Source organism: Eupeodes corollae, chromosome 1 (genome assembly GCF_945859685.1).
Source record: "Eupeodes corollae chromosome 1, idEupCoro1.1, whole genome shotgun sequence".
In the NCBI taxonomy this organism is placed as follows: Eukaryota; Metazoa; Arthropoda; class Insecta; order Diptera; family Syrphidae; genus Eupeodes; species Eupeodes corollae.
In genome coordinates this window covers 62,640,630-62,655,424 of record NC_079147.1, presented here as the reverse complement: position 1 = coordinate 62,655,424, position 14,795 = coordinate 62,640,630, and the positions used below count along the sequence as shown (strand labels likewise).

The following is a 14,795-nucleotide window of genomic DNA, read 5'->3' as shown; positions in this document are numbered from 1 at the left end:
TAGCTGTAGCACCACAGTACGACATTACCTCTCATATGAGTTGCAACAAAATGGTTAGTACTTGTTCGCTGCTGTTAAGCAATTCAGTATTATTTGTGTCATAAGCCAAAGGCAGTTATTAAGTAATATTTTTTGTTAAGAAACAAAAATAATAACCTTTGTTTAAATTAAATATTTTTTGTTAAAATTATTTTGCGTGTCTATTTGCAAAAATGTATACAAAAGTATCTTTGGAGAAATATCGTGTTGTTTTTGTTGCAATATGTGGTGAGTTATGAGAAATTTAAAAATACAAAACAAAAATGTAAACAAAACCCAAACAACAAATAAAAACCAATTGTTTAAATAATAAAAGCCCAAAAATATGTGCGTGTGCTCATTTTTAAGCAAACATGATGAGTTTTTCAATTGGAACTTATGTCGGATGGACTTCACCTGTGATGCCAAAGCTTAGAGATCAAACTGCCGATAGTCCATTGAATTTTGGAGTTACTGCTGTTCAAGAAGGTTGGATAAGTTCCTTGACATCAATTGGAGCATTTTTAAGTAAGTTTGAATGTTCATATAACAACATATGTTTTTATAACAAATATATGTATGTTCTATCAAAACCGGTATCAATGAAGATGTATATCTTCATCTTTTCTTAAAACAATTGATTGGCTAAAAGCTTTTGTTAGGTTTTCAAAATTTTAATTCGAGATAATTTAAAGTGGTTTATGTCTAGAGATATCTCTATAAATAGTGTTTTCCTTTTATGATTATGATCAAAGCCATAAGTTGAAGAAATTTTATAAGTATGCTCATATCTTTGTTCCTTATATTATCTATACTTATGTAGTTTGAACTTGTATTCATTTAGATTATTTTGATAAGTATCGTTTACAACTTACTATAGACAATAATTCAACTAGAGTATATTTTCCTTTTTTTATTGTTTTTATTTACTTTCCCGCTTAATTGAATGAGCAAATTTATTTGAATGTCAATACAGACGGAACTGTAATTAGATTTGTAACCTGAAAAGTTGTCAAAATACAACGTAGTTGCAGAAATGAAGACAGAATTTAAGGAAAAATAGGCGGGACAATCCCATCAGTGTAATACTTAGAGACCTGTAAAGGTCTTAATAACACAATTGTTTGTATGGAAACAATTTATTCTAGATCGCGTGCACACGGGAACAATTATAACGGTTTGAACTTTATAATTGGAGCATCTTTATTGATTATAAGAACGAAATAAAGTGGAAAAATCTCATGGTTTAAAATATAATGTTGCAAATTTTTTATTTCACTTGAGTCTTTTCTGAAAAGTGAATAGTTTTATTATTTTTAAAAGTTTTCTGCTTCAACAAAAAAGACTTTTAAAATTTTATTTAGAATCTTGAAAAACTTTTCAGTAATATGCAAAGAGAAATTTGTATTAGCAAATACAGTTAGTGTCAGATGAATAGGGAGAAGTATTTTTTTGTTTTTTATTGGACGATATTTTTCAAACCGAGAAAGGACATAGGACATAGGCTACTATTTATCCCGGGAAAATGACGCATTGCCATGGGAAAATTCAGGTGGGCCGATCGCTTTTACCCCTAAACTACAGAACAGATTTAAATAAAATTTGGTAAGGAGATAGTTTGAGACTTAAGAAAGGACATGAGTTACTTTTGACCTCGGGAAAACAACGCATTCCCATTTCACTCCTAAATTACGAATGATTTGAATAATATTTGGATAAAATTGTTATTACGGGAAAGCAACGCATTCCCAACCCTTATGAAATAAGTTGTCGAACATGTTAAACTTATCATACACGTATATTAATGCAGGCTTCGCACGCCACGTGCCTCAAGCCCTGAACGTTAGACGCAAATTGTGGCTCCCACCAAGTTCCACAAATAATAATTTTAATCCTGAACTTTGCTTTGCTCAACGTTTCATCGCCAAACCCGAGCCATGTTGGTACAACAAATAATTTACTATTTCGGCTGAGGCGCGGGCGTGGGTCGCACGCACTAGACAAGGCAGGTGTTGGTGGAGGTAGTGCTGCGCGGGGGGAAGACATCACTGTGTTGGTTTATTCAAACGGGCACACGCCGTTGTGGGATGCATGAAAATTACAGAGAAATCCTACAAATATTTTATTTGTCATGTAAATTTAATTGTTTCTTTAATACTAAATGATTTACTCGGTTCGTTTTTGGTCATTTAATTTACCAGAAGTAGGTAGGCACTTTTAAGTTAGTTTCTTTTGTTCATCTGCGTATTTCTTTTAAGAAATAACAAACGGTATACATGCCTTCTTACTTTTTATTTATTTTGGTTCCTTTCAGTCTGTAAGTAAAACTAAACTAAACTAAAATGTAAATAGTTACGACGGTCGTTATAAAACTTACTTAATTTAAATAATCTCCGTTTAGTTTACTTTCTAATTAATCTTGGTTTCGTTTACGTTAAGCTTGATATTATGCTAATTATGCTAATATGCCTGAAAAACGTAAATCTAATCTAGCGCGTAGTTCTAGCAGAGCTCGAGCTGCGAAAATAGCTAGAAGCCTGAAGTCCGAAGAACAGACTCAAATCCCTTTGGTTTTAGATGCTGAGAGCCATAGGGCTCATAGAGGTTCTGAGACTGAAAAGCAGGGTCAATCTTTTAGATTCTGAGCGCTATAGGGTTTAAAGAGCTTCTCAGACTGAAGTTCAGATTGAAACTGGTAGATCTTTAGATGCTGAGCGTCACGCAACTCAAAGTTCCAGTCCTGTTAATGAGAAATCTTGACGCACCAAAGTTATGAAATGGTACACGCTTACAGATTACTCACCTAGGACAAAATATTATAAAAGCTATAATCATGACTCGAATAGTAAAAGGAATACTTGTTTTAATTACCCGCATTCCGATAATTCCAACCGATTTGCGGTTTTAGTTTAAAAGAGTGCAGTTTCGTCTGAAAGCAGCATTGCAGTAGCAACAAATAAAGCTAAGAAAAAAAAACTGTTTTTCATATGGACTATTATATTTAGCGTGCTCACGAGTCTCAAACCCCAAAATCTTTACGTTCTGACCAAGGAACGAAAAACAAAAAGCGTCGTATATAAATTGCAGTAACCTATATTCTTCTTAAAATTAACCTAACCTAACCCAACATTAGACAATCACACTTAATATGGCCTCATCCCATCTCGGCACAATTCAAGCATACGTCAAATGCAAATAAGTACAGCTCAGGTTTTTTTACACTACTATCCAAAAAAAAAAACTATCTAATACGGACGAAGTCGAGGGTAAAAGCTAGTTTCTTATATTTTTGTTATTTTCCTTACTTCCTTTAAATTAACGAAAATTACAAAAAAATTATTATTTTAGGTAAATACTGGTTTTATTGAATGGATTAAAATAATTTTTAGTAATGTCATTTCTGAATTATTTCTAGAAACCTGTCAGTGCTGTCAGAATATTGAGCGAAATTTGGGCCCAGGACCATTTTATATTTTTAATAAATCCCTTTTGTTTTTTGGTATTACCGTCCTCCTTCGTGGACTCTTATTGAAAGCCATCTCCACACGTTTCCCATGATGTTCAGTTGAAGAGAATATGGGGGCCATAGTAATAAGTTAACATTTTGAACTTTTGTTGTCCGTGCGATATGTATTGGTGCATTATTTTGTTGGAAAGTTTATCATTATCCAAAAAATAATTCAGTAAAAGCTCGTTCTAGAATCGAATTTTAAGAGATTGCCGTCATTTAAGAGCTTTGGAAATCCATCTCCATGCTTCTAGGTGATTGCTTCCCATATCATTACACCAAACCCTTTCGTGTGCTTTTTTCAAGATAAAAATCTTCCTTTGTTAAAACTTGAGCAGTTATCAACAGATATCCATCAGATCCTTCCAAATTATTTTTTTTTCGGAAAAGACGACCGACGGTATGCTAAGCTCGATTCCACCTACGTTGATTTGTAGGCATTGGCTCTAGAGTTCAAAATTCTATGATGGGTTATTTCTTAATTTATTGGTGTCGTATATAGTCTGTCTTCTGTATCACCTGAGCAACAGTCAATCTACTAGCATTTACCCCAGCTTCTGACATTGATTTTACTAATGGAAATCCTTAATTTGAAGAAGCTTTCTTGATCGCCCGCCTTTCCTGAAATGAAGTGGCTTTATTGACTCTTCCTTTGACTCATTTTTGCATACCTCTTTAGGTCCTTCAGGTATTTGTGCCTATACAACATTTAAACTTCTTCTAATTTTGTTGGTTATAAAACGGATGGTTTAGACAAGATCCTCATGGTTTGACCGTTATCTCTACCCATACTTCTTGATTCCTTCAAATTTATACTAGTAACAAGCTCCTAAGATCTTGTCCCTATTCATGTGGCGAAAAATAACAGGTACTTTTTATGACCTTCTTCTAAAAAAACCGTCATAAAACTTGTTTTTATCAACTTAACATTTTCTTTCCATTCCACATTTGTACTGTTCGAAAAACTTAGGGTTTGAAAAATATCGTCAAATAAGAAACGAAAAAAGAGGCTAGGATGCGACACACATTGATAACTTATAACCTATCCCGTCGATTTGTTTGATTTTTAAATCTATTTCTGGGAACGAGATTTTTAGTCGCCAAACGTTTTTTATCAATTTGAGTAACATTTCATAAAAATCTTTATTTTTTGTATACACAAATACAAATAAAACGAGATATCAAAAACCAAACATTAATTTTTACCAAAACAATATTTTTAATAAAACAAAATTAATTTGAAGCCTTGAACTCAAATTTTTGAAAAGATATTTGTGTCAAAAATCAATGTTTACGAAGTTTTAGTAATGTTTTTTTTTTTAAGTTTTTAATTTTATGTAAAAATATTTATTATAAGATAAAATGAGTTTAAAGCCTTGATCTCAAATATTTGAAATGATATTTAAGTCGAAATTCAATTTTTACGAACTTTGAGAAATGTTTTTTGTTTTTATATTTTACAAAAAAACTGTCATTTCGATTCTTCTTAAAATTTAAAAACGTTTTATTTCGTTGCACGAAATTGAGATAATTTGGAGATAAAATCATTTTTTATTCGTAAAATTTTCGAGGTGACAAATTTTTCTTTTTTTCACTTTGTTTTGATTTATAAAAAAACCATTAATTGAATTTGTTTCCAAAAAAATATTTGTTTGGTATCACGTTACAATACATAATATAAAATTTAATTCAAGTCTCTAACGTTATTGGTGCGTGAAATTTTTTGTTTTAACCAAAATGTTCACCTTTTTTAAAACTGCTATGGGAAAAAATCAAATACGCATTATTCTTGAGAGCCCTTTCTGCATCCTTGATGCATGTTGAATTTTATATTTGACGCCTTGTTTTATCTCAATTTCAGAAAAGCATAATTTCGTTTCATTAACATCAACTTTGAAAAGTTGATGTTAATGAAACGAAGAATTTAAAAATAGTGAACAAATACTCGTAGTAGTGAATTTAAGAATTAACTTTGTATAAGATTAAGATTATTAATTCACTAAGTTCTCAGATGCATATTTGGTCTTTATAATCTTAGATTTATTTCGCAAGTTGATAAAAAGTAATTAATTGCAAAGTTGTATTGTAAATTGGTAAAATACTTTTATTTTCTCTTTACAACAAAAGTCTGAAAAATTTAAAAGTGAAAAGTCTTTTCACTTTGGAAATTTATGAAACACTTTGCACTTTATTTTGCAGGATATTATTTTTTGCAAAGTTGCAAAGTGAAAAGTGTTTGATTAAACAGTCCCCAGGTTACTTTTTAAGGTCTCATTGTTATTGACACCATTTTCAGTGAATTAAATTTTTGTTAAAAACGCCAATGTAAATTGACATTATAATAACTTTTTTTAATTATTGTAACTCGTCTTATTTTAAAAAGACAGTTTCAAGTTGATTAGGGGTTTGCTGAAGGTCATAAAACGAAAAATAACAAGTTTCACAGATACACACTTAATTGGGAAATACTGTATTTGAAGATGATTTATGAAGTTGTTTTTTTTAAGTTTGTCTGAACTTTATTTTTTTTTCGTCTTTTGTTATATCAACATTGCATAGAAAACAACAACTTTTATTTTGTCTAATTGCTTGTATTCACTTGTTATCTTATGCCATAATCATAATTTATAAATGATATTATGTTATTTCAAAAGATGAAATGAAAATTTGAATGGAACTAGTGTCGCAATGTAATTTTTTTTCAAATTTTATTGGTTTGTTTTCTAACTTAAATAAAAATATGAGTAATTTTGTTTATAATTATGTCTGTTTTTTTGATTGTGATGTCAGCATCGCAAATTTATTGTTTTTAATGACAGACATTTTAAGGATTCCGGGAACGTTCGATTACTTCGTTTAAAATAAAGTACAGAGTATTCCAATATTTTTGAAAAAGAATCAATGGTTTTTAAATCATTGTAAAAAGATGTAGAGGATACAGTCATTCACAAAAGAATTCGGAAATAAACGCAATATCAATAAATCTTGAATTTTCTTTTATGTTAAGGGGTTTTTATTCATTATAACTTTAAAATTAATAACTTCATAATATTTTATCATAAATAGAAATAAAATTATAAAGAAAAAAAATATAACAAAACAAATTTAATTATGGTAAAAAGAAGTTACATAAAACATATCTAAAAATATTCGGAATTCAGTTTCTATGTCGATATAATCTATGTCTTGCGTATTGTCTTGTGGCATATCCTTTCAGTCGTATGACTTCCCTTAGTCGATTGGGCATCGATGAAACTAGCTTACTTGTTCTTTCTGAAGAAACGTTGTTCCATTCTTCCACAATTGCTCTTTGGAGAGTATCTTTTGAAGAGATCGGGTGCTTACGAATCGATCGTTCAATATCTGCCCAAAGATGTTCGATAGGGTTGAGATCTGGGGATTGTGGTGGTGTTTTCAAAGTATCTGGTGTATTAAAAAGAATCCAAAGTGCGCAGTGTGCTTTAGGTCATTATCTTGTTGAAATCGATAACGGCCCGAAAGACCAATCATCTTTTAAAATTTGGATATACTGGTAATGATTCAATTTGTCTGTAAAGAATTGCATATTAGCAGCTCCACTTGCATTCACATACCCCCACAACATTACATTGCCACCCCCATGTTTAACTGATGAACTCGTAGTTTTAGAATTCCACACTCCATTTTTCTTTCGCCAAACCTTATTTCCACAATCAAGACCAAAAATGTTAAATTTAGTTTCATCACTAAATATAACAGTTGACCAGAATTCTTCAGTGCAGTTTAAATATTTGTTTGCAAATTCTAAACGTTTTTTACGATTCACTTTGCTTATGAAGTATTAACTTGTGGAGTTCTCCCATTATAACCGGCACTTCTAAGCGTTCTTCGAATGGTTTCGGCACTAACATGAACTCCATAGTTTTCAGCGAGATCATTATTGATTTCTGTTGTAGAGGTACGCGGTTTTTCTTTTATTTTTCGTATTTTCACTGATTTATTTCTATATGTAAATTTTGCTGGTCTATCTCAACGATGTACATTTTTCAAAGAATTTATTTGTAAAATGCTATGAACGGTTGATATGTCTCTATTTACACAAACAGCAATATCTTTTAATGTTTTACCGTCATCGCGCATTTAAAAAAAAAATGTCTCTACTCCACGGTTGTGTTTTTAGACTTTCTGACCATTTTTCCAATAACGTCTCGATTCCATTTTTTTAACAAGATTCAAGAACCGGATAAAACGAATACTGCATTGAAACTATTTCTATAGGTATGCGTGATAAACATTATGTCAAAGTTTTGTGCTACAGTCATTGCGTTTATATCAAAATATAACCGTTATAATACAATTTCCGAATATTTTTGTGAGATGATTTTAGCTACTCTTTTTTTCTTAACCTTACTCATCTCTTTGTTTCTAATTTCATTTATCGTGTCACAGTGGTCAAATGTAAGAGAAAAAGAATACGATCAAGCATAGCTTTTTTTAATAAGTAATTTAATTACAAACAAAAACAAGCACAGTTATAATTTGTTATAAGTGTATTCCGAATACTTTTGTGAATGACAGTATATCACTTACAATGGAAAACAATATCAGCTCTATGGCCGCTTCGCTTACCATTGTAGCACCATAACCTTTTTTTAAAAAGGCCTTATAACGTAGATATTTTTACGAGTTACATTTTTGAAGATCTTCAATCGACAGAAGAGGATTGGCATGTCCTTAAAAAATAATACAGTTGCGAAACTTTTCTAGAAAAATTAAGATTGTTTCGGTGCTTGTGTGCCATAAGTGGGCCGTTTTGTAGAATATTTGAATAAATTGTTGAAGTGTTTATATAAGGAATTCCCTTTAATTCAAATCTAATCGTATTGCGTTAATGTACACGACCCCGATTATATTTTGAATTATTAAGTTTTTCTATATCAAAACAAAATTTGTATTTTACTTCCTTAAACTTTGTTGCTTAAAGTTCTACTTTGAACTGAAGACTGGACCAAGAACATAATACAAATCGGATATTCTATTCAGCCCTATTCTAAAAACACAGCAAAAATTCATCAACTTTTGACAAGTCAAGTTGTATGAGTAAAGATTTGTCAAAAACAACTCACATTTTTGTTTTCACTCAATTTAGAACTTGAAAAAAAACTTTAGTCATGCTTTAAATTATTTTCATTTTTATTTAATACAAAATTTTAAAAGATTTTCGAAAAAAAAATTAAAAATAACATTTTTAAATCTTAAAATATAGGAAATATTTTTAAACTTACTTTTTTTTTCTATCGACCCAGTCGTGCAGTTTATTTCTTTCAAAATTGATTTTCTGTTGGTACAAAAGTTCTTAAAAGATCTTGAGATATTAAATAAGTCTTTTTTTTAAGTGAATATGCTTTGGATTCTTTAGAACTGAGATTTAAACACGAATTTCAATAATATAAATGTCCCAAAACAGCAACAGTGACACTTTTGTTCAACTAATGACTAATTGAAAAACATAATACACATATCATTCTTATTGATATAAATGCTTTGAATCTATTGAGTTTTTAAGTGAAAAAAGATTCTGAAATTCGTAATTTGTGAGCGCCACATAAACGCTTCTTCCCATTTTATTTGTTTACCTTAATTTGTTTGAATTTATTTTTTAGAGAAATAATGTACTTAATTGCACCTGTATCCTCAAATTCAAGAACCAAGCATTTTTCTCTCTACAATTTTTGCCGACTCCTTTAAGGTCAAAATACGAGTAAGCAGAATGCTAGCGATAGTGTTAATAGACTCCCGAAAATTGAGTCCCAAAAAACTACGTCAATAAAACCCGCCAGTTCTTCATATCAGATTGGTTAAAGAACGAATCTCTGTACTCGACAGAACGACCGAAGTTGGGCTCGAGGGTATACTGATGAGCATTCCTAGAAGCGTGAGTAAAAAAACCCAAACATCTTGCGGCATTTTTGGCGTCATCGACATCATATATGATCGTTCCACAAACGGTGGTTGGTGATACACATACCGAGAATAGCGATATGTTCAGTTTCCTCGATGCAAGTGTCATTTATGGATAATGGCAAGAGGGGTATATTTCCCTTTAACGAAAAAAGACAGCTTTGCGTTTTCAAAGCATTAAATTCCACGCGGTTTCTTTTTCCCCATTGTACAATGCTATTTAGGTCGGAATTAAATGAGCTTATCATATTTTGTCGTTGCAGTTCCACATCCGAAGAAGAGTGTGAATCTGAAAACGAATACGAAAAGTTAAGAGTACTATCGTCAGCGAAACGATGTATTGGATTAGAAGTTGCAGACAGGAGATCATTAATAAAAATGAGAAAGAGTATTGGAGATAAAACAGAGCCCTGGGGCACACCAGCATTTATTTTGTGGTTTTCAGCATTTATTTTGTGTTTCCATCCTATACAACTTGTATTGAACGATTCGAATGGTAATTATAATCCAATGAAGGAGGGATTCATGAAAACCGAAAGCACGCATTTTCGATAAGAGAGCTTGATGTCAAACCCTATGAAATGCTTTTGAAATATCAACAATAATAATCTTACTTTCTCCAAAACGATGTAAGGATTTGCTCCAGTGTTCGGTGAGATGAACAATGAGATCACCAGAGGACCTATTGCTACGAAAGCGGTATGTCGGTCATTAAGAAGCTCAAGAAATATCTTCGAGATATTTCTTGAGCTGGTACTTAATCAGCGTTTCCATGACCTTGGAAAAAAAGACGTAAGTGCAATCGATCGGTTATTAGACGGTGAATAAGATTCGCGTTTTTTGGGAATAGGCTTGACAAATGCGATTTTCTATCCGCTTGGAACGAGACCTGAGAAGAAGGACAGATAAAAAAGCTTACGCATTGGTTTTGCCAGTGATGAAGATCACCTCTTCAGAACAATAGAGGGAATACTATCCGGGCCAGCAGATTTATGTATGTTAAGATCTTTTAGGACTCTCGCTACAGTACGAATGCGAAAAAAGATTTGCCCCATAGAATCATTAACTCTCTCAAGTACAGGCGGAGTCATAACACTCACTGGCAGCGTAGAATTGGCGGCGAACTGCCTAGCAAAGAGATTTGCTTTCTCTAAAGAGCTTACAAATGGATTGTCATTGACAACGAGCCTAGGAACCGAGGAAGAGGAAGAATTCCTCATATTACCCTAATAACCTCTTTACAGCTCACATCGAACCATGCGTTTTTCTTAGGTCTGATGGTCTTAACCTTATTCGGGATAAAAGTCCTCATTCCCAGGAGAATCAAACTTGTGATCATATCAGCGCTGGTGTCAACGTCAAGCATAGTGACCAGTTAAAGATCCTAAAATAATTATTGAGACTTTCGCAGTTGGCTTTCTCGTATTGCCAAACGGTTCTCTTAGGACTGGAGAGTTCTTACACGAGAAAATGGTCACATGTGCCTAGAGGAGATAGAACACTAATAGGGTACTTACCAGGGTCCAGAGGTAAGAAACAAGTCAAGAGTGTTTTCTGATCGACCTACCACGTCCGATATTCGAGTGGGCTCGTTTACCAGCTGAGTTAGGTGGTTTAACTCAGCGAAGATCTCAACACATACTCCTTCTGGTGTTGACTGGCCCGAATGTTCAAACCATTTAGAATTATGTACATTGAAATTGTCCGCAACAACGATTTCAGTGCGAGTATAGGACGAAACAATTCTTTGGATGGAATCAGACAAAGCATCAAATTCACGAGAAGTTGATACTCTGTCTGAACTTGGGCTTCGATAAAGGAAGCAGTAGTGAATGATTTGCTTATTCACCGAAAAGTTAATCCACATAAAATTGAAAAAAGAATTGGTGTAGAGACCATATTGTGGCAAAAACTGAACAAGCAAAAAAGCATCAAAAACACTGTAAACTATTGTGTTATATCTCTTATATATGGCATATTTAGAAAACTGTTGGGATATTGGAATGCTTTCATATGTAGGGAGTCATCCAAATTAAATACTTTGCTGGACAACAGTGTTCTAAAATAATTTTGTAACTAAATTTGCCACTTTAGCAATTCAAATCTGTAAATGTAAGGTGAAAGCACTAAGTAAAAACTCATCTAAGTGTATGATACCCACCCTGATAAAATGTCTGGGTCCACCCTTGGTTAAAAGATACCAGCTTTTAAAGTGACAACTGCTTAAATATTGGACAGTGGAAAATTTAAGCTCCTCTTGGAAAGCCCTGTATTTTAGATTGGATGATTTGTTTGAATCTTCTGAGGACGAAAGCATTTGAGTTTAAGTAATAATTTTAAGCATCAACAACGATGATTTCTCAAAATATTTGAATACTTTTTAAAAAATCGTTCTTCTTTCTGATGCTTCTAGTGTCAAAAAAAATGGTATTACTCTCTTTTCACAGTTAAAGGGCCCATACACCACACAAACTGTTTGACCAAACTAATGTAATTTGTGGTTTTAAAAATGTTTTGAGAAGTCTGTAGCGATTTTGAATTTTCCGTGCTTCAAATAAGCTTAGAAAAAAATTGACATTACGAATACAAAATGTTTGTATCGCCAAAATAATTTAAGTAACGAAGAATAACGAAGAATTTTGAGAAATATCGAATTGACGGTTTTTCTACAAAACTCAAATATCTTTACAAAAATTAAAGATATTGTATTCAAACTAATTCAATTTTGTAGAAATAGTATTTTCGAAATTTAGTAAAATTTTAAAACAAATTTAAACCCACAAAAAAAGTACTCAAAATTGGAAGAAATTAATGTCCTACTTTCGATATCTCTTCAATTAAAATGATTTGGTTAAATTTTAAATTAATTTAATTTAAAAACTTTCAAGAAATTCTATTAAATTTGGTAAAAAATTGTTTTTGACTATAAATCTCATGAATGGTACATTTTCATCATATTTAAAATATCTCTGGTAATTTTTAGTGATTTAAAAAAAAATCAACTTTCTTAACAAACAACAAAAATCTACAAAAACAACTAAAAACTGATAAGAAATTGTTTTCGACTCAAGTATTAGGAGAACAATAAAAGATATCGACTTCGATTTTTTTTTGAATAGAGTCAAAGCGTTTCTGATATTCTAAAGTCTATGCACAATGGTAATACTGTTGCAAGTGTTAAAGTTTTATTTAAATTAATTGATTTAAGAATTAAATGTTCATATCAATGGTTAAATGTCTTTCGATAAATAAATTTATCAAATTATTAAACACACTTATGAAGGTGAGTAAAAACATAAAAATCGTGAAACAATAAACTCTTTTTTGTTGCAATTCACTAACGCTGAACAATAGGCTTAAAATGTTTCCCATCGGTTAATAGGGCTTTCTTAACATAAACTGAAATTGTTATGAAAGTAAAATTTATATTGTTTAGAAGTAAAAGCAAAACATTTAAGCTAAGTGTTTTGAGGTTGGATTTATTGTTAAATGAAAAACTTTATTTTCAGATAACTTTTATTTTTTCTAATTAAATTTCATCCTTGTTTACAGTTTCCTTATTTATTGGATCGTTGGCCTCATCGATCGGAAGAAAATGGACACTTCTTCTGAGTTCATTGTTCATAGCTTTTTCGTATTTATTTTTAATACTTGCAACTGATATTTGGTTTATATACGTTGCACGAGCTCTACAGGTAATAATGTGAATTGTTTCTTAAAATATTGTGATTCAATCTTTAACTCATTTCAGGGCTTTGGTGGGGGAGGTGGAGCAGCTATGATTCCAATGTACATTGGTGAAATAGCCACCGATGACACTCGAGGTGCTGTGGGTTCTTTTATGACACTATTTATGATTGGTATGTCAAAATGTGACTTATTTAGATAAAGCGGCCAAGTAAAAACCTTTTTTCTGTTGAATAGGTGGAATTCTGTACACTTACATTATCGGTCCATATGTAAGTTATTTAACATTACAATATTGCTGCATGGCCGTTCCAGTATTATTTTTCGTGATATTTTTATTCATGCCCGAAAGCCCATATTATTTTGCCATTAAGGGACAAAAAGACGATCTCATTAATTCCTTGAAGGCCTTGCGAGGCAAATCGTCTAAGGATGTGGAAGAGGAGAGGTCAAAAATTCAAGATGAAGTCGATGATTCCATGTCAAATAAGAGCCGATTTATTGACATTTTTCGCAATAGGGTCTATCGCAGGGCAATATTCATTGTATGCGGTTTGATGTTCTTCCAACAAATGAGTGGTTCCACTGCAGTGACATTTAATGGTCAATCGATTTTCATCAGTGCCGGTTCAACTTTGGATCCAGCTATGGCGACCATCATTCTTGGTGTAGTTCAACTTGTTTCTAATCTCTTAACACCCTTTGTTGTTGAGAGTGCTGGACGGAAGATAATTCTACTCATTTCATCGACTGGTTTGGGAATTTCTGTCATAATACTCGGAATCTTCTTTTACGTGAAAGATCAAAACGGAGTGAATATATTTTGGCTTCCAGTTCCGGCTTTGATTATGTTCAATGCCTTCTATGGCTTCGGTTTTGGTCCAGTACCGTGGGCCGTATTGGGTGAAATGTTTCCTTCAAATATTAAGCCAACTGCAATGTCCATAGCATGTTCGTGTACTTGGGCTGTATCATTTGTAGTTACACGTTGGTTTCCTGAGCTAAATGCTTTGGGTGCATATTATGCGTTTTGGTTGTTTGGGGGATTTTGTGGGTTGGCAATCTTTTTTATTAAATTTGTTTTAATAGAAACTAAAGGATTGAGCTTACAGCAGATTCAAGAGAAACTGCAAAGCTCCTAAGGATTTTAAAGTAAGAAAAAATATAAAGCAAACGAAATAGAAGCAAAGTTATTGTGTCTTTTACTTATAAGGCTAAACATTTTTGCAAATATTTTTTTTTTATAAACTAATGACATATAATTTGGAAAGAAATTGGTGGAAATTGACAGTTGAATTTGGGATCATTTATCACAGCTTATCAAAGATTAATTATTATTGACACATTATAAGGTCAAAATCCTTTTTGACTTCACCAGCTGGGTATCACCTTAGGAAACGAAAAATTGGAATCATTCTACATTACCGAAATAATATTTAAAATTCAAATCGAATCAATAAAAAATTCAAGAAAACTAGTTTTTCGTGCATACTTTCAGGCTATATTAAAACACCATTATTTGAAACTAACGCAAATTCATTCTAAAATTCTTAGAATGAAAAAAAAAGTAAAAATTTTCTAGAATCATTTCTACCGCCTGGGAACTTATTTTTGAGTCTTATTTGAAGCTCGATAAATAAAT

General features: G+C 32.0%; 1 protein-coding gene across 2 annotated transcripts; it reads left to right on the top strand.

Annotated features, from left to right (window-relative positions):
• Positions 1–14,346, top strand: LOC129938862 (facilitated trehalose transporter Tret1-like). Of its 2 annotated transcripts, none has more exons than XM_056046666.1 (5): positions 1–267; positions 388–546; positions 13,019–13,161; positions 13,218–13,326; positions 13,391–14,346. In XM_056046666.1, exons 1-5 carry the CDS (start codon positions 213–215, stop codon positions 14,293–14,295), a joined length of 1,371 nt encoding a protein of 456 aa, XP_055902641.1. In that variant the 5' UTR covers positions 1–212; the 3' UTR covers positions 14,296–14,346. The 2 variants fall into 2 exon arrangements, with proteins under 2 accessions (XP_055902641.1, XP_055902643.1); XM_056046668.1 differs by having other exon boundaries at positions 356–546.
• The last annotated feature ends 449 nt before the right edge of the window (positions 14,347–14,795 follow it).